Raw genomic sequence first — 19744 nt, forward strand, 5'->3', positions numbered from 1 at the left:
AGTTTAAATGACTGGGAAGACCATGGTGGCTAAAAAATAAAGGTGTGAAACTAGATTGGATCATTTCGTCGCTAATTGCTGAAGATCTTTAAAAAATCACATAGGCCTCGTGAAGACGTTTATTATTATTATTATTATTATTATTATTATTATTATTATTATTATTATTATTATTATTATTATTATTATTATTATTATTATTATTATTATTAATGCACCTAAGTGTGCGCCGAACACAGATGTAGCAAAAGCTGCTCGAGACTACAACAGTGAAAATATTAGTCGAAAGAGCCCAGAAGGAATACGGACGAGCAGTTCTTGCAGTCTGCCCTCGCTACCTGTCCTGTCACCTTATCATCGCGCTATCATCCTCAGCCATAGAGGTGCTTCAGTTAGCTCTTCTAATACCTCTTCCCCTTTCTCCTTCTTCTCTTATTTTTTGTTGTTGTCTGCACAAGTTCATTATGCTGCGGCACTCTGCACATGCCACTCACAATCGTTACCTCAATTGTCCTTGTACCGGTGGCCCCTTACATGAATACAAGGACTGTTGCCAAGACGTCTAAGGTAATTATGTACTACTTCCGAAGCTTACTTTTCATTACAGTCGCTGTGATATCCCAGTGGCAACTTCACTGCAAGAGCTTTGCTACATTCTACATACCTGTTTATTAATTGACCTTTCGACAATAGAGGTGCGTGTTCTTTTCGAGTACATTTTGCTAAGAAACCGTGTGAGTGTTAAAAGGAATTGTAAACTATAAGAATGACTGAAAGTTGAACTAAATGGACGGTAATTATACGCTGATGGGAGCACGCATCCAGAAGGTACACAGGCTATCTGTGTGTAATGAAATACAAGCCCAATGTCTGCAGCCTCCGTGCGAACAAAGCTGTTTTTGGGTCACGCTGCTTTCGTCTAGTCAATCACTTCTTCGTAAACGCGGGTGGTCTTCGGAAGCGGCTGCTGCCCTTCACTCCACACCGACACAAAGAATGAGGCGCGCATTTATCACGCAACATTAAGCGATGGTCGTTATGAATAGCGCGTGACATTAATGCCGTCATTAAGACTCAGATGAAAGGGAGAGAAAGCGGTGAAAACGTCGTGAGGTCACCTAGCTGCTCGATGCTCGCGGAAAGTTACGTCTTTGCACGAGCGTATCTTTCACACATCACAACCGCCTCGTTTTTTTCCCCTTTCTCCTGACTGCGAATCGTTCCAAACAAAAAATATTTGAAATTGAACAAAAAAAATACTAAATAACGAGTACTGTGTGTAGCCTGGTATTGGGGGAGGACGAGAGAAGGGGGGGGGGGGGGGGCAAAGAAGAAACCATTTTCGGGGAAAAAGATCGAGAGAAGCTGGCAGCGTTCGTGAGAAAGATGAAGAGTGTTCATCACGACTAAAGCATGCGAATCGTTCACTCTTAGCTGGGCGCACGGTGCGCAAAGATTACGGAACAGCATGCGAGGCCACAGCGGCCAGCACGTTTTGACGTGCAGGAAACCGACGCTTTCTAACGCGTTCGCCTCACACCTATTGCTAGGGTTACGCGATGCCAGAAACTGCAAGTGAACGAGTCGGGAGGCGAGGCATTGCGTACCGAATGGTGTGGAGATACGTGTAAACTGGGAGGTATTGTTAAGGCGGCGAGTCGATGGCGAGTCCTGTCCCGCGCGGGCACCGTGGAAAACGAAGAGACCTGACGGGAGAGTTTCGCGGGGAAGGCTACCCTCGGGGAGAAAGTGGTTGCTTTTTTCCACCAGCGCTTTGCTTCCGCACCGAAGGCGCTGCGGCGATGTAGAGAGAGGTAGAAGTGAAGAGGAGGCAAGTCGCGGCGGCCTCGTTGGGTGAGCGCAAGTGGGAGAGTGCTCTGCCCGCCCGCAGCGTGTAGTGCATTAAGAGAGCGCTCAGCAAAACAAAAACAAAGGGAGCGAGAAAAAAAACTCTTCCCCGCTAGACGGAGGCGGCGCGACAAAAAGCACTCTGCGTCCAGAGCAGCCGGCGCAGTCTTCTCGCGCAGCAGCAACCGATCGACACTCGCGAACTCTCCGGAAAGGTTGCTTCTCGACACGACACGACTCGATCGAACGTCGTCGACTCGTTGGGTTAGAGCGAAGCGATTCGCTCGCGTCGACGCCGTCTCTTGACGCTCTCGGACCTTCGCGCCGCTACAGCCGGTGTTTGAAAGCGCCGTTCGGCGCCGCCGACTGGAAAGTGTTTCGTGTGTGAACGTCTATACGGGTTCTCGCCAGACGCTGCTTGCTGTGTCATTTTCTTTTGCGTTGCTTCGCCGTCGGACGTGAAACCGAAATCGCCGGGATGAAGCTGCTTCAGGTAAGCTTTGTTAGCTTCATTTCGAACGAAGTTCGTATCATCTGACGAACTTACGAATTGAGAGTGAAAAAAAAAAGATGAAAAGAAATAGAACTGGACGCACAGCCTAAAACACAACCACAACTTACCGGTACTCGCATGCCTTGCAATCGAGGAATTTTTCGTCTCTCTCTTTTGGTCATAGACAAAATGACGTTAAAGTGAGGACGCCATTTCATTTCGTTCATTAAGACAATTACGAAAAGCTGCTAATTAACGCCGACATGCCAACGCCAATGGCGTGCATACTTACGACAGGTTTTGTATTAATTTATTTCTTTACTGATCTAGTTTGCTATTCACCATAGGATATCTTGTTTTTCGGTGGTCTAAATTTTAAAGTGTACGCGTAACTCTATAAAGCAAATTGCACCCTAATAATGGAAATCTTCACTAGTTTACGTTCCTTATAAGGAATTCCTGCCGATACATTGTATTTATTGTTTTAGGCACCCAACCTACTAGACATGCGTAATAGTGCTTACGCATTGTTCCAAAACGCCAATACTGTACGTTTGTTTGCGTAACCGAACGGAAGCTTGTTTTGATTCCATCATCTACACTTAACACGAGAATAAAGCAGCAAACAATCTTGATAAAAACAAAGAAGTCAGTAATCGTTCAACTCTATTTGTTGAACATTACACCACGTGCAGTAAGCCAGTTGTATAATTGTGCCGATGGGTAATACAGGAACGGCCTACGAAGAGCATGTGAAGAGAAAAGACTTATTCGAGGGGGTTTCTTAAGACTGCTACTCGGTGTGGGAAACGTCATTCAATAGAACTCTAAATGCGAAGTTGCAATGAACTTAACGAGTATAAAGGCAATGTAGTTCGTGTTCGAGTGTAGTTTTGTACATGATTGATACGCTTCCTTGAAGACGTCACTGTGACGGCAGAGGCATGGTGCACTTGTCAGTTCGGCTTTCGTTGAATAATGCAGCTAGAAGCTGTGACTGGCAATGAAAGTCCTGTCAGTAGTTGAGGTCCACCAGCCATTGTTTCGATTCATCCTGCCGCCTTGAATCTACTGGTAACCAAACCACTCGGTATAGTAAGCGAATGCGACATCTGCTTATTGCATCACTCTGTCTGTTTAATGTCCGCTGTAACTCATATTTACGCTTCTACAATGTCCACACAAAAAAGAAAGATAGCTTAGAGATGCTTTAGTACTCTAAACGGAGTAGGAGAAATCCACCCGAAAAAAGGAAATAAACAAACAGTGATAAGAAACTATGGCCGTGCATAAACAGCCGGCGTTCAGTATGCAGTAACGGGTGACAGCATGCACATAGCAGTCGTTCTTAAGACGTGCAGTGGCACGTTGTTGCCCTCTTCTCCCTACGTGATGGCCGAATTAATGCCCGAGTCCAGCTTTTTACGAAAACTATTTCGTCTACTCGGTTTAAATGAACGCACTCAGCATGTCTATCAGCGTAAACGGGAGGGAAACAGATGAGGAGGTATGACAAGCTCACCGCCAAAACAAAGTGCGTGAGTACGGTAACTCTCTATCCTTCATGGAACGAAAATTGGCGTAATGTACAAAAGTCAATGCATAATTCTTGAGCATCACAGAACATTTATTACTGATCTTTAGTACCACATAAAAATATATATATTTCATTGTTTCGGGAAAAAGTGTGCGCAATCTCGAAAAACGGGTAGCGTAGCCATCGGAAATGTATCAACAAGGCCACGCTATAGTAATTAATTCTTTGCAGTCAGCTCCAGGGGATGATTTTAATACGACGCAAGAATTTGTTTTTGTTAAACTGCAACATGTTTCTGAACGCACTGATTCCACAATCAACTTCGCATCTTATCGAATGGCCCTACGGGTGGACAGAGACAAAGACGAAGGGAGGTAGGCGCGACTTTGTCCAGCTCGCTGTCTTACACTTGGTGAATGGGATGGGTTGGTGAAAAACACACACAGAGAGAGAAAAGTCGTGAGTCTCAATAATCCAGCATGACGCAATGTAGTTGCAGTCGGGAAATTAAGTCTTTGTACGTAAACGCGTCATTATAACGTCGTCATGCTAACGTTTGTGAATACACACAACTAAACTGATGGTAAGGAAGCCATTATAAAAGCGGGTAAAGCGAGTAAATGGTGAACAAGACAGCGCAGATTCCATGTTTGTGTTGTCCTGTTCTCCTCCCTTGTATCCATGTCTTCTTGTCACGCCTTCATAAGACTGATGCACCACGTATTAAAAAATGCAGCGATTGAGGGTTTTGTTTCCTAGTGCAGTCTGCATGAACGCCGAGTTGGCTTGTGCATGACACTTCATCTAGGCAATCCCATTAGAGTCTCCAGTTTAGCTGCTCAGCTAGCAGGGACAGCGTTAAGCCCTCAGCGTGGCGTCAGGTGTTGCGTTCTTAATTGCAATGCTGGACCCTTGCGCGAGTGATTGATCAAACTTCCCTATACTACTGCAAAGGACATTAAGAAGGCGAGAAGCAATACCGTATAATTCTCCGATTGTGAATCACAACCTACCGGTTATACTAGAGTGTACGCTTTCACTAGTACGAGGGTAATAATTAGTCCGGGTTGAAGGGCGTGCTGTATGCAATCATGCGAACAGTTTGTTTCATTGGGGTTTTTTAAACGACAGGTGTGAGCACGTAGCCTTGTCCAGAAGTGCAAATAAAATGATGCAAGAAGGGTGTTGTCGTGTACGGCCTCCAGCAGGGTGCAGCCATTTGTGCAGTATATTTCCGTGCTTCAATGACGCAGTTGACATAAAGGATTTAAAAAAAAAACGATTAGGAAAGCTCACCTGTTACATGACAATGTTGTGTTTAACCTTAATTGATGACAAAACTAATATTCTTAGGCTTTCAAACTAATATTTGCTCGACCTAATAAATTCCCTGTGTCACCTCTTCCCCACTTTAAATGACATCTAAAATGACCTAAGTGAGGTTTTGTTACGAAGAAGACCAGCGCTGCAGGTAAATAATTCAAGCGAACGGGACAATTGTATTTGTAAAGACTTAAAAAGCCGCATGACATCCATTGAATTCGCGCTGGTTATGTGGCACGTAGTATAGAAAACACATCTGAAGTTATAACGTCCAAATTATTTTTTTTATGTATAAGAAGAGCTGTTTGCTATATAGACCTAGAACATTTTGATATCTTTATCAGTACACCCTGAGGCTAGTCATACCTCAATTCACTTTAAGCTGTGAGGTCTACATGCACTCTGCATCGCGAACATAAAACCACTTTCGCATTACAAAGCATCATTTGCTTGTGCTGCTGAGATGTCTAGGAGAAGAAAGAACTGTACTTATTTTGCTGAGGTCTCTGCTTTTGATACAAGGGTACGAATCGTGCAGAGCTTCAAAAAAGAATGCACATGGGTGCATATCATGGCCACCGAAGATTTTGTGCTTTGCATATATTCAGCTATAACGTTACAAGTAACCGCCTACATATTACAGTGTCGTATGTCTGCTTATCGAAAACTACCGCACTACACTTGGGTTCGAAAAACGCGCATTCTTTTCAAAGTAGACAAGGAGCATAAAATTGGCGCCTGTCTATTTTTCATGTAGTCAAAGAAAGTACTGGTCGCCTGGGACATGCGTATATGTTTATTGTTTTTTTTAAATAGGAAGGCCTGTAGAAGTTCATCCACTATAGTTACTTCCTTTCTGCTTTTAAAAGCTCAGCTGGTCATCATTGATTGAGCAACGTGGATAACATTTACATGAGGCAGAAAGTTATGGGAACACGGAGACATGAATATGGAAGATAGAATAGATAATGAATTGGACATGGAATTTCGAAGGCTATGGCTCAGGCAACACTTCTTGTTAAACACGTGCTCATCAGCTCTATTAAAATACAAAGGCACGCAATTATTTTACCACCTGACTTATTTAGTTACAATTAATTTTCAGATGATCAATTATTCACCATACACTGTCGAAATACCCGTGTAGGTTGGACGCACGTAGAGTTGTAGTGTCACGCGTTTATTCCACTTGACCTAATAATGCGTAAGTATACGGACAATGTGAAACCTATAATGGGCAATCTGATATAATTGATCGGCTCATAGAGACTAGGAACACCCGGCTGCCTTTAAGATTGTTTCGTAATGTCCACCTTACTGTTCCAGTTTATACGTAATCTGATGCAACGCCTATGAAATCAGTACTGTGATATCATACAGCAAACAACTGAACTGTTTCAAAGCTGGCCTTTTTCTCCTTGAAGTTTCTGATAATTAATTCTATACGAACAGGTTTCTACACGAAAAAAATAATTTTCCTGCTTGTTTATGCATTATAGTTAAAAAAGAACGGTAGATTCATTCCTGTTGAAAACGAGGAAGAGAGTTGGTAATTGTGATACATTTTTTATACTGCTATCGCTAGTCCGCCTTGGGGCAGCGAAAAACCCATGATAATCGAATATTATCAGTGAACGTTGCTCTTAGAGCCCGTGCATACGCAGAAACCAGCAGATAACGTTGTCTTACAGCAATGAATCTTAACAAAGCCATTCGACAAACTCGTTCAGTTCAATGTCAGAACAGAGACAAATTAAGGACTGAGTAACTTAGCAAAATTCATAATTCGTTTTATGGCGGGCACAGCTTCGATTATAATGTGATTGCCTGTAAAGCTGTATACACGTATGGCGCACTATCAGTGACAAGCGATGCGAATCTTCACTTATAATGCGGAATGGGAAAGTTTATCGATGCCTGTTTACATGCATGCGTGCAGCACATAAAAACTTTATTCTGTTTTCGTATAACCACCATACAAGGACAAATTGTTTTAACGTTCCCACATCTCTCAAGAGAGCTAGCGCGCCGTCATCGCCATGGAAGCAGGTTCTGCGGAAACGACTTAAGCACCGCGGCCTGTCCCGAAGTTGTTACTAACTTCGTTCGCAGCGACGCGATAAATTCCTGTTTCGCGAAGTGTTCCAATACACTGGGCTTCCGAGGCTTAATGACCGAATCAGCTTCCTCTGTCCTCTTATTTTCCTTCTTCAACTGGTCCCACCTGTCTGACGGCCTGCTTCTATCTTCTTTCTGTGTTTGTATCGCGCTTAATTAACTAAGTAAGAATAAAGAAAGCGAACGAATATTTACTCTCTCTCTCTCTCCATCATTTTCAGCTTCAGCTAACGTCAATGCATGCGCCCCAAGTGACTCTATATAATCTCCTCTCTTCCTTTCCCGTCAACCTGCATCTCGTGTGCTCCTAATCTGCCCGTGGTGGCAGTCAGACCCATAAGGCCACGTTTAAGGCACCACGGAAAGATGAAAGCAAGCCATTAGACGAAAAAAAAAGCGAAAAAACTGGGCTTTCGCGCGATGGATACATCAAACCACGTCTTTTTGAGCAGCGTGTAATGGAAAGATGAAGAAATTAATAAAAGGAAAAAGAACACTCTTAACAAATACTGTATCACTACTGGGGTAAACGCACCTTTTACCCAATTCACTAGTACTTTTTTTTTTTATTCTGGAGCCTTTTGCCGCTGTAAGTGCTGTGCATTTATAGTATACAGTGTCGGTGCCACTTTTGCACGGTATAAGGGCATGTTTCACTTCCGCTCGTTCCACAAGAAGTTTGCTTTTCGTATTGCTTATTTTTTCGGTCGTTTTCAAGCGTGTAGCAGTGGACCCGAAATTTTTGCGCGAAGCTCGGAACTGAATTGCCAAGAACGAAGGAAAAGAAGCGAAACTCGGTTAACCGTTATGAAAAAGAGTGCGAATACATAAACAATGCTGGTTTCTCGCAGCGTGCGCGCGAGCCACGACGACGGAGCGTAGGTATCGACGCGAGCAATGGTACGTGTTTCTGCCGGTGCCAGTAAATGTCACGGGAAAGTGAGAGGGAAAGGAGGGTAGTAAAATTAGAGAAGCGCGTTGCGGTCGTTGAAGTCGTTGTACACGGAAGTGGCTTGTTGCGATGCTTGAAGAAGCCGTGGACGCCTGTTGCGTGTTTCGAATGTTCTTTTTGTCTGAGACTGGGCGTCACGGCTTCTTTAAAAGGGTAGGCAGTAAAACTACGCTCAGATAAGTGAATCGCTACGCGAGGAAATTGCGGCAAGGAGTCGACATTCCCAAGACCGTACCGCATGCATGTGCTTCATGCGCCGGGAGAGATGTTAGCGATTCATTCGCCGAGTCACATCAAAGGGAGACAGAACTGTTGGCACTTGTAATAAGCGTGATGGCTGTTGTCACGCGCGAAAAGAGAAATATATGAAGCGTGCAAGCGCAGAATGAACGACATCGGCCTTTAAAAAAAAACGACGCACATACCTATGTAATTTCACTGTCGACGGCTGTCTACAGATTTTCCCTTTTTCGCACAACCACTGCTTGGACTGTTTTATCGGGCTAGAAGAGGTGCCTCGTGTTTTCTACTCACGACGATTCATTCGTTTACGTAAATACGTGCACCACTCTTGAAACTTACACAACTTCTTCTGTGTTTGGAAAAGAATTGTTTGTAACGGACAGCAGTGAGGCGTCCCAGATATCAACAAAAATACATCCAAAGAGGAAGAATGACCGTGACGCGTGCACACTTAATGTGGTCATCTTCGCAAGCAAGTAGGTTAGAAGGTGCACTTCATGCATGGCGCCTTGCGCCCATGTAGAGTACACCGGTGTACTGCGTTTTGTAACTGGCTAAAAAAACTCAGTTATATAACCGGTGTTGTGGGCGTGCCCACATCCGAGGCCAGTTTCGTAAACGCATGGTGCTCTCATACATGGACTGAATACGTCATGTAAATAGGCTGGTATTTGTGTAGATTATATTATTGAAAACCTGTTTCTTGCCTTAATTCAATGACTACGCTTTCCTTCATGGCTTAACTCACTCCGAAATTGAGCCGATTTCCCATCATGAGTGCTGCTTTTATGACTGTGAAATGAATATTCCGGTCTAAAATATTGCTCGAGCACATAAGATACCGACACTTCGCGTCATTTGAAACGGGTCAATGTACAACGCAGTTGAAATCAGGGCCAGCCGGAGTGACGTACGGCAACAGAACAGAAGCAGCGAAAGAAACCGTGTCGACCCGCCCTGTATTTTGGCGTTAGACTTCCCGGCAGACGCGTTGGTATGCGCGAAGCGTTGGGTGCCTACAAGGGGGAAAAAAAACAGCGCATGAGGAATTCCTCTCGCCACGGCTCGATTGCGCACTGCACTCACGTGCGCGTCTTCATGAAGGGCAACTCGTGCTGGTCACAGGGGACACCGTCTAGCCGAGAGGGTCATTCATATACGGGCCATACCGGAATTAAGGGTGGCGTCGCCGACCGGTGATGAACTCTCGATCATTTTGAATGTCTTGAGTTCAACGATCGTATAGTACGATCTTGCTGCGCCGAGATAAACTAAACAGATGAAGGAGATGAGAAGGAGAGGTTATTGCATTTTCACAGCATCAGCTTTTGTCACCTTCCGCGTAATATCACTTGAAGAGATAGCGCATAATATATCTACTTTGTTGTTGTCTTTGAGACCCTTGTTTTGTATATTTCTAGATTCCTTAACGTGACGAAAACCTTTCACTTCATAAAATTGACCGAACAGCTCAGCTGGTCGCTTTCGCCATACGAATACGTGGACGATCTGTAGTTCAACGTGCGTGTAAATATAGGTGTACACGGTTGCTTTTTGCATTTTTTCTCTCACTGTAATGCAGTCACCAGCTTTTGGTTTTAGTCGCTTCAATATATTATTTCTTCTGTCACGTATTTAAGGTACCGTCCATTTAGGTTATTATGAGAATACCTAATCAACGTCCAATTTACTGCATGCTCATGGTGTGACCCCTCTCCGCCTCCACACTTTCTAATGTCCGTTATATGCAGTTAACTAAAACCTGATCACTAGAGCAGTAGCCCGAAAAATAGTTTCGTACAACTACAAGTACTCGTACAACTACAGCAGTAAACTGAAACTGCAATACACTTCACGCCTTACGCGATCTCTGGGATCTCAGTGTTGTAGTTCTAAAAAGATGTTGTGAAAAATAAACTGCAAAAGTGCAGTATAGCGAGTAAGGTTAAGGGTTTTCGTTGCAGCAAAGGGCGATGACATCACATTCACCAAAGCGTGCTGACCCAATGAAGAGCTGGTCAACTTATCCCCACACTGTTTAGGACTGTCAAGGCAGGAAGGTTTTCCATTGCTGCTGATTCGAATTCTAAATGATGCTGTATCATTACCAACTGTTTTGAAATCGCACGTGAAGGAGCTAGCCAGCTGTCCGCACGGCCTTCTTCTATCCAGGCTTGGACATTTCAACCTCGGCGTCATGGCAGAATACTTTCAAAGTTCTTGAGCTGTTGATGTTGCCTCAAAGGCTTGCGCAAGACTCGCACACGTGTGCACGATACGAACCGGTTAATTTCTAGCGTTTATACGGGCTGATTTGAATGCGGCAGCGTCTGCATTGCCAACCCTGCTTCCGCTTTTTACAATAAGTGCCAACCATGCATTCCCTCGTGGTCCAGCAGTACCCGCATGAAACCGATTGCGTCATTAGTCGCTCGCGCTGCAATTTACCTGGCAGCTCTACCCGTGGATATTATAATGCCCGCGATGAGAAGAAAAAAAAAGAAATGAGAAGGTTGTCTTAGTTTTTTTTCTTCTGATATTGCGTGGTCCATTAAGAGCGGCGAGACCTATTTCGTGGTGGAAAGTGAGCGATTGCTCCGGAAATCGGTCGAATGCCAAGCGGCTCATTGCCCGGTGCTCTCAAATCTCTCGAACAAATAACTCAGCAGTTCGTTGGGTTTTCGACTAATGCGAAACTTTTAAACGTTCGCACTATCCATTATCAAAGTGTGTTGCTATCAGTTTAATTTTTTTTCGATAGAAAAATTGTTCCGAGACAATCCAAACGCGTTTCTTCTCGTTGCGGCTGATTACTGCTTGAGAGTTGCAGACAGTATACTGCCTGTAACTATAGAGTTTCCTAAAAGTAACTAGAGGGCACTCTGGTGCTGCGATCGTTCAGCGACTATGGGAATGATGGGCAGCACACACATTTGCCTATAGTCTTCGTACTTGCGGGCGGCGAATCGTACTTGCGGCTTCGTTTATTGCTGTGTTTCGGTTTTGTTTTGAAAGAAAGATTGAACTCTTTGAACTTCGTGAGCCGATTTGGAAAGTAAGTAAAAAAAATAAAATGATGAAGCGCAACCGCTGAACATTTGCTAATAGTTGTTTCGTAAGAAAACAGCTCCAAGCCACACGAACACACACGAGCCAAAAGCAGGTCATAAGTACGAATATTAGACAAATGTGTGTACTACCCATCATTCTCATGCTCGCTGAAGCGCCGTGCGTTGCAGCTCCCATAGACACTAGCGCCAAAGTTCCCTCTAGTGTATATTAGAGAAACTCTATGCCTGTAACCACCGTGGTAGTGATGAAGCCATAGATGCTACCCCTGTGTCATAGTCCTCAATACAACGCAAAAAACAGTGCCTCGCTGCAGTTTTTTCGAACTTAGGGGAACAGCCGCCTTTTTGGCAACCCATCTTAGAATGCCGGAAAGCCCGAGCTGCACAAAAACCGCCAGGTCGGTGCGTAACGCGCAGCACGGTTACAGGAAAGCTGGAATAGATAGAGAGAGAAATAAACGTTTATTTAGAAACAGTGTTCTGAGCGAGGCCCGGTGTTACCCTGAGGTGGGAGGGCTCCTTAGTCCTAAAACCCTTTGGCTTCTACTGCCCTTTTGGCCCTGGCGACGAGTTGTCGTTGCATGGTCTTCCAGGTCCTCGAGGACGAGCTTGGCCTCCCACGTTTCCATTAGGTGGTCGTCGTTTATTCTTCGGACTTGGTCCCGCTCCTGTTGCACGTCGTGGTTTGCATGACACTGGCATTCCACGAGCAAGTGTGCCAGGGTGTCTGGTACGCTGCAGAGCGGACACATGTAGCCATGTGTACCCTCCACCCCATCCAAGACAAACCAAAGAAGAGAGCGTGATTTTCAGACGCCTACAAATCAACACCTACATACATGGTATAATAATGCACCACCTCTACCCAACGACACATGGCTACATGACTTTTCAGAGGTTTTTTTTTTTAAAACACTCTTCGAGTAGCTGCTGCAAGCACACTTACAGAGTACCCACTACGGCATCAGTCGTTGTGTATATAGTATAGGCAGGCATTCATTACGCCATCTTTCGTCAGTGTTCTGAGAAGCGTGGTACCCTCTGCACAGTTGTAAGAAACTTTGTGCAGTTTTTTGTGTTCTGTGGCTGACGACGATGAAGAATCATGTCGGAAGCGCTTGTAATCCCCACAATCTTGGGACATTGCCACAGGAGCTTGGGACATTGCCACAGGAGCGTATTCGATGCTGTATGCAATTTCATTCGAGAATCAAAGCGCATGTCATAATAATGCCTGCTTAAATATATTTCTGAAGACACTTGTCTAATTTTGAATGAAATTTGCATATTCATTTGATTGTGACCGGGTGAGATAAGCTCGATTGTCTGGTCTACTCAAAATTTCTGTCTTCTACTGTAGTATTACCTCACCTTTTCTCTTCTTGATTCAATCTTCAATTATTTGTTTAGTTTAATATTCCTTTTTAGTTAATTATTATTTTCTATTACATCATTAGTTTTTTCATTAAGGATAAACCTTTTAATATATCTCATATAGGATACTTCTAGATTTCATGGCCAATCCCCCATAGTGGGTATGTGCCAGTGCGAAGGGGCAACAACAACAACAACAACAATCCCCCACAATGAGTATGCGCCTTAGTTAATAGGTGGACAATATCAAGCTTTTGTAATGGTCGGAGCATTCACCGGTCCGATCATCGCACGATTCGCATTCTGTGACACCTGGTTGTTCTTTTGCTGTTCTAAAATGATTTAATACTCACATGAACGCGATTTCTTTCTTAACCTCAAACCTGCATAAGGCGAGTTTGGAAACGAGTCCCAAGCGCTGACGTGGCTCAGTGGTAGAATACCGGGCTGGAACGCAGCGTTCGAATCCCGTTCTTTCGTTGGTGTTTTTTTACTTACAGTTTTCTTATTTCGTGCGATAGTATTTACGGACACCGGCGGCGCTGGCGGCTGTGGCAGCGACGGAAAAATGCAGCGCGCTAGCACCCCGAGTCATGATCTCTTAACAGCTTTCGCTGTAAAACAAAGCAATGAAAGTGCTTCTAAAATATCTGCGAGTGGCCCGCCTTGTTGACCGATTACGACACGTGTGGTTTTCAACTTACCTACATCGCTCTTTCATCTTCCTATTACTTTTCTGGCTCCCTTTGCTCCTTTCCTAATGCATGGTAGCAAACCGCTTACTACCAATCTCGCAGTTATCGTCCTTAATTTCCGCATTAGAGTTACCCCTCCCTTTTTGTCGGTTTCTCCCCGCCTCGTTGGCAAACGACGGAAGGCGCACCTTGCTTTCTTTTTTTCCCATTACCCCGTCCCTGTATAAACTGCTCCGAGGGGTGCGATACAGAGGAGAGCGTTCCAACAATCGCGCACGCGGACACATTACAAGCCCGACGAGAGGCGATCACAATTAAAGCAGCCGCTCAGCGTGCAAAGGCCGTGTCACGTACGTACATACATGGGCAACGCCTCTGGCGGCGCGGAAGTTGATAGCACTCAGCCATCGACGCGACCTCTGAAGGACGTGCCGCAGACCGCAAGACACCGTCGCCCTGCGGCGGGCGCCAAGGTCTCGCGACCTCGTAACAGCGACGGCATTGCAAGGAAAGTCTACCGCCACCGCGGCGTGCTTAGCGTCTGAAACGGGAAGCGAGCTGTGCGCGGCTCGCCCCACCTTAGCCAAAAGCTGCCAAAAGCGGTGTTGCATATACAGTACCGGCCACCTCTTGGGCTATACATTCCGCTGGGTGTGTACGCGCGTGCGCCACTGCCCGTTATAAACGCGCGAGGTGTAGCTCTAGCAGGATATCCACGGCAGCTGATCGACGACTGGCCATTGTTCACAGCCACCCGGATCCCTAAGTGTCCGTGCTCGTGGGCAACATTTTTTTTTTCGAATGGCCGATGACGTTGATACACTGCCCAGACCCACACGGCCCTCTTTCTTCGAGTTCTTTTTGAACAGAAGCTGTCAAACCTTTACGGTATGTAGGATTATGACGTGCCAGATGAAGGAAGCGTTCTTTCTTTCTTTCTTTCTTTCTTTCTTTCTTTCTTTCTTTCTTTCTTTCTTTCTTTCTTTCTTTCTTTCTTTCTTTCTTTCTTTCTTTCTTTCTTTCTTTCTTTCTTTCTTCCTTCCTTTCTTTCTTTCTTTCTTTCTTTCTTTTTCTGGCACAATACCACAGCTTTGAGGAGGAAAACCCGGAGACACCTGAGACAAAAGGCAGCACAGCAGAGGTCTAAACGTGGCGACATTTCGGCAGACGGAATGGGAAGCAGTCGTAACGCCAAATCAAGCACGGCCCTCTTCAGAAGCGATGCGTGCATTCAAATCCCGCTTCATTATTCGCCGTCAAGGCAACCGCTCGCGCGAGGATTTTGATTTTGGCTATTCATTACAGCGGAACCGCAATGACGTGCGTTATATCTCAAAGCACACGCACTGTCTACACTCCACGGTGTGGTGGTGGCCTTCGTTAAATACTACGCCACTCTTTGCTTCCTGTACCGCGCGTTTACACATAGAAAGGTATATGAACTGCTTTTTGAATAAAACGTCTCGTGCAACCTGTTGCGTGTAGCCGCCCAAACGGCTTTGAGGTGGACATGCAGGAGGCGATCGTTTCTTTTCACATCTGGACTTCGCGAAACCGCATGAGTTGGAGCGGTTATGTGGTGCGCCGCACGCAACTTTCACGAGCTTTCTGGCCATTTGCAGTTCTGTCACGTTGCCGCTTGCTCCGAGTTGCTTTACAGCTTTGTACGCACGCGGGTTGATATAGGGAAACGAGCAAACCCTGCATCGGGGTGTGGCACGTAATCGGCAGGAAAGCAACACCAACCACGGCGGACAAGCGCGCTCCTTGATTGCTAACGTTGTATAAGGACTGTCGTCAATCAAGCAGATAATAGAACACCGTCCTTGCGTTTGCCTTCGTTCTTTGAGATTGAAAAGCCACAAGGCAAAACATGCGATAGTTCGGCAGTGTCTGGCATGCGTTGCAGCATGCTGTAACGTTTAATACGCACTGCGTGACTGGAATTATAGAGCGTGGCGTATCGGCGCATTGGCGCAGGTATAACCGAACTCGTTCCCGTAAACTGGAAAGAGATGTGATCGTATGGGGCTCGCCTATGTTGACTAGCTAAGTCTTAAACTTGACGGGCGGACGCACTCCGATAATTTGCTGTTTCGAGAGATTGGGTGTATTATGACGGTGCGCACGCGTTAGCACTTCTTTTGCTGTTACCTCGAAATGGTTGGCCACCATTGTCGTCGTCACACCTCTTCTGTTAATCGCCCCGACAATGTGGTTCTCCTGAGTGCACCTGGCGATCACTGATAGCGAGTTCCAAAAGAGTGTGAGGGTAACGTTGAGTGTTATATGATTGATATATGGGGTTTGACGTCCCAAAACCACCATATGATTATGAGAGACGCCGTAGTGGAGGGCTCCGGAAATTTCGACCACCTGGGGTTCTTTAACGTGCACCCAAATCTGAGCACACGGGCCTACAACATTTCCACCTCCATCGGAAATGCAGCCGCCGCAGCCGGGATTCGATCCCGTGACCTACGTGTCAGCAGCCGAGTACCTTATCCACTAGACCACCACGGCGGGGCACGTTGAGCGTTAAGCTAGAGGGTGGTGGATATGATTACGTAGTGGTTATGCTGTTAACTATAATGCGCGCATTGCGCGGCTACACAGTGTACGCGAAGTTTGCTCCAGGAATTATAGTGAGAATGGAGCTGGAGGTATACTTACCGCACTACCTCGAGCTGGTTATACATGAACCCCACTGCAATTTAGCGTGGATCAGATTGTCATTCTTGAGGGATGGTCCTTGGTATATACTGCGAAGAATTGCAATCTCCTGTTTCTGACGCTGTTTTTTTTTCTTTTGAACCGTTCGCAGAATTTGTCCATGAATTGTAGCCTGCGTGTGCTGTCATTGCATTAGAAGGGATAGTATTTCGTGTTATCGCCCACCCGAAGTTTTAGGTTGTGCTAAGTATTCAAACTCTTACTAATGAAAGAGTCATTTATTGGGTGAGCAGTGTCCGTAAATTCACTGTAAAAAATCGGAAATGCCCCGCCACGGTGGTCTAGTGGCTAAGGTACTCGGCTGCTGACCCGCAGGTCGCGGGATCAAATCCTGGCTGTGGCGGCTGCATTTCCGATGGAGGCGGAAATATTGTAGGCCCGTGTACTCAGATTTGGGTGCACGTTAAAGAACACCAGGTGGTCGAAATTTCCGGAGCCCTCGACTACGGCGTACAGAAATGGGGCGAGTTATAATTAGAGGACACAATCTAAGGTACCTAAAGATCTGCCCTGAGGTTCGTTTCGTAATATTATAGATTTCGACCTTTATCAGTGTATACACTGCGGCAAGCGCCAGCCCCTTTCGTCGAACGGAAACCTTATATCGTCTCGTGCGCCGCGCTTGATTACATAGGCCGAGTCAATTATTCCGTCGAATTACGCTTCTGCGAAGCCGTCACAGCTACTCACACTGTGTACAGATACGACGCCTGCACGGCGTCATACCACTGAGCAATTACTTAAACAAGGCTATCTCCGTTTTTGCCGAGTGGCACAGAATAGTCTCACGACCAGCCCCTTCTATCTTGCCCCCTCCCCCCTAGCTTCCGCATACTTCCCGTCGAACACTGCGAAAATATCTTTAATAACGTAGGTGCATGTACATTAGGACTGTTCTGTGTTACTATTTTGCGTTCTTATAGCAATTGCGACCAGGTTCCCTGCTGCTCCGCAGGCGCTTCAAGCAATATTCATGCATTAACGAAAAGTTTACATCACAGTTCCTACGACTACCTAAAAAATGACAAAAAAGGGAAGAGGCAGGGCCATTCAACGGAAGCCCGTTCTTTTTATTTTTCTCGTTCTCGTCGATACGTCTCGGGTAACGTGTGCATACGAGCTCGCACCCGATGGCGCCGCCAGTTTTTCGCTCGCGCAGATCTACACGTGCATCTGAGTCTCCTTATATAATTTTGTCTTGGCATATCGGTGCAGCGCGCCGACGCCTACACCGTCATGTAACGTGCCAGCTTCGAGATCGAGCACTCACGTACACATCGCGCTTGCACGCAAACGTCCTCGGGCTGCGGTCATCGTAATGTTGTTGTTGTTGTTGTTGTTAGTGGTTCATGAGGAAAAGGAAGAAGGCACCTAATTTCTGTCTGCCTACAGGCGACACGGCTCAGTGCCTACATCGTAATGGAGCCGGCTACCGTACACACCTTCTCCGCGTGTTTCCCTCTCTGTGTTGGGGCTGTTGTCGCACGCAGGAGGAGAAAAACGTGTCTGGTGTGGCCGCGGCGACAAGATCGCAAAGCGGGCTAAGAGAGCCCGCTTTGCTTGTGGGTCGGGCTCTCTTAGCCCGACCCACACGATCGTTTTATGCAGTGCGCGTCGCGCTGATGTCTCACGTTCGCGGGATAATTTATCTGAACAAGACTCGCACGCGTGCTCGCGGGTTTTTTTCTGTCAGATAGCAAGAAAGAAGCCGTGTGTTCGCAAGCTTATTGCCACCGCGCACGGACTGAGTGCCGATCAAGTTCTGCACTGCTGGTATATAGCGTATACGTACCACATTCTTGCGGGCGCGCGCGCGCGCGCGCTGCGATCAAGATTAGCTGCGATACGACGTTGTCTTAGCCTTCCGCGCACGCACGGAGAAGGAATTCACAGATTGCGCAAATTTGTTGCCGCTCGGCAAGGACGCTGTGTCTGCGCTGCCGGCGTCCCTCAGGTATACTATACAGCGCTATAGCGCCTTGCTTTTGTATAAATATATATATACACGCACGACTGACAACGGAATGGATCACGTTCTGAACGTGGGAGAATGCCGGAGCAGTGCTCTTGATCGAGGCACGCAGTGCAGAGGACGTAATCACTCTACAGCCGTGGCAGAAGGGAAACGGGTAAGGGTGTGAGAGGAAAGAGTAAGATAGAAGAACGCTTCTGTCGCGATGCAAGGTTGACGCGGGAAACGTGCAGAGCGTGGGAGCCGCGAAAAACGAATTTCGACGTTCACGGACGCAGGAACCGTGCAGATGATTGAACTGCATGTCCGCACGTCTTGTCTCGTTCTGACGCGTGAAGTAGAGGTGCGGACCTTGTTTTACATTTTAGCTTGCGAGGTTAAGCATTTCTATAACAGCTTTTGTTGGTCGAACCGGTGAAGTTCGTATATCTCTCTTACATTTTTCACATGGACGAAATTTGTGACTGTGCTGCCGCAGTTGCAGAAGCTATAGAGCCGTTGTCCCATAGCTTTGATGGAAGAAACAGTGCAAGAGAGAGAGAGAAGAAAAGAATCGCCGAGAACACGTATTTATAGCATAGCCACAAGAGCGGAGGTTCCAAAGCGTCGTGCGCAGGGGACCTTGCCTTACTTTACGAAGACTCGGAGCTGTGTATGCAGCAAAGAATGCGTGCCGGCGTGTTCTTACACCCGTTGTCTGGCTTGCTTTCTTAAGTAAAGGCGACAGTGATGGTGGTGTGCGGCAGTGGTCGAGGTTCTTTGTAACGGAAAGCGTCTTGACTCTCGTCGCACGGGCAACGAAGAGGCGGCCACCGCCCGCTTTGTTTTCCGGCGCTTTGTTTTCTGCTGTCTTTGTTCGTTACGTTGTTGTCGGTAACACTGGCAGTATACAGGCCCTTCTACCTGCAGCGTTACTATTTGAGGAACACCACGTTGCCATAACAGTGGCATGGGGCAGGAAGCGGAAGAGTCTTAGCCTAACCTGGTATATCTTATGGAAGCCTGTTCATTTCGCCGTTACGTGATGAGGAAATATATTGCCTCTGACCAAAGACTCAGCATCTAAGGTGATTGGAATAAGTTCTTTAGCTTGCTCGCCATTCTTCTTGCAAGAGATTTCAAAACTTTGTTGATTTTCAAAAGTGGTCTTCACAGTGATACAGTTGAAATAGTTCTTTTTAATTTTTATTGAAACTTACCAAGCACCTACTAAACGTCGTATAAATTATTCACGAAAAATAACGAATTCTATATTTTCTCTGAGACAGCGTGTGGTTCATAGGTGTTTGATTGCAATACTTATATCTTCAGGCATGTTGACCAGAAATGTATGCGGACGTTTTGGAATAACAAAGCCATTTTGCCACTTTTATTCACAGTCAATA

At 46.0% G+C, this 19744-nt stretch overlaps 1 protein-coding gene across 1 annotated transcript in view; it reads left to right on the forward strand.

The window, feature by feature from the left end:
* The first annotated feature begins 2120 nt into the window (after window positions 1-2120).
* LOC119178543 (uncharacterized) overlaps window positions 2121-19744 on the forward strand; it is a 77352-nt gene continuing 59728 nt past the window's right edge. Inside the window, exon 1 of the mRNA XM_037429750.2 lies at window positions 2121-2341. Coding sequence (XP_037285647.2) covers window positions 2327-2341 — 15 coding nt within the window. The 5' untranslated portion in view covers window positions 2121-2326. The remainder of the gene's footprint in view (window positions 2342-19744) is intronic.

The sequence above is a fragment of the Rhipicephalus microplus genome, chromosome 1, assembly GCF_043290135.1.
Source record: "Rhipicephalus microplus isolate Deutch F79 chromosome 1, USDA_Rmic, whole genome shotgun sequence".
Taxonomy (NCBI): Eukaryota; Metazoa; Arthropoda; class Arachnida; order Ixodida; family Ixodidae; genus Rhipicephalus; species Rhipicephalus microplus.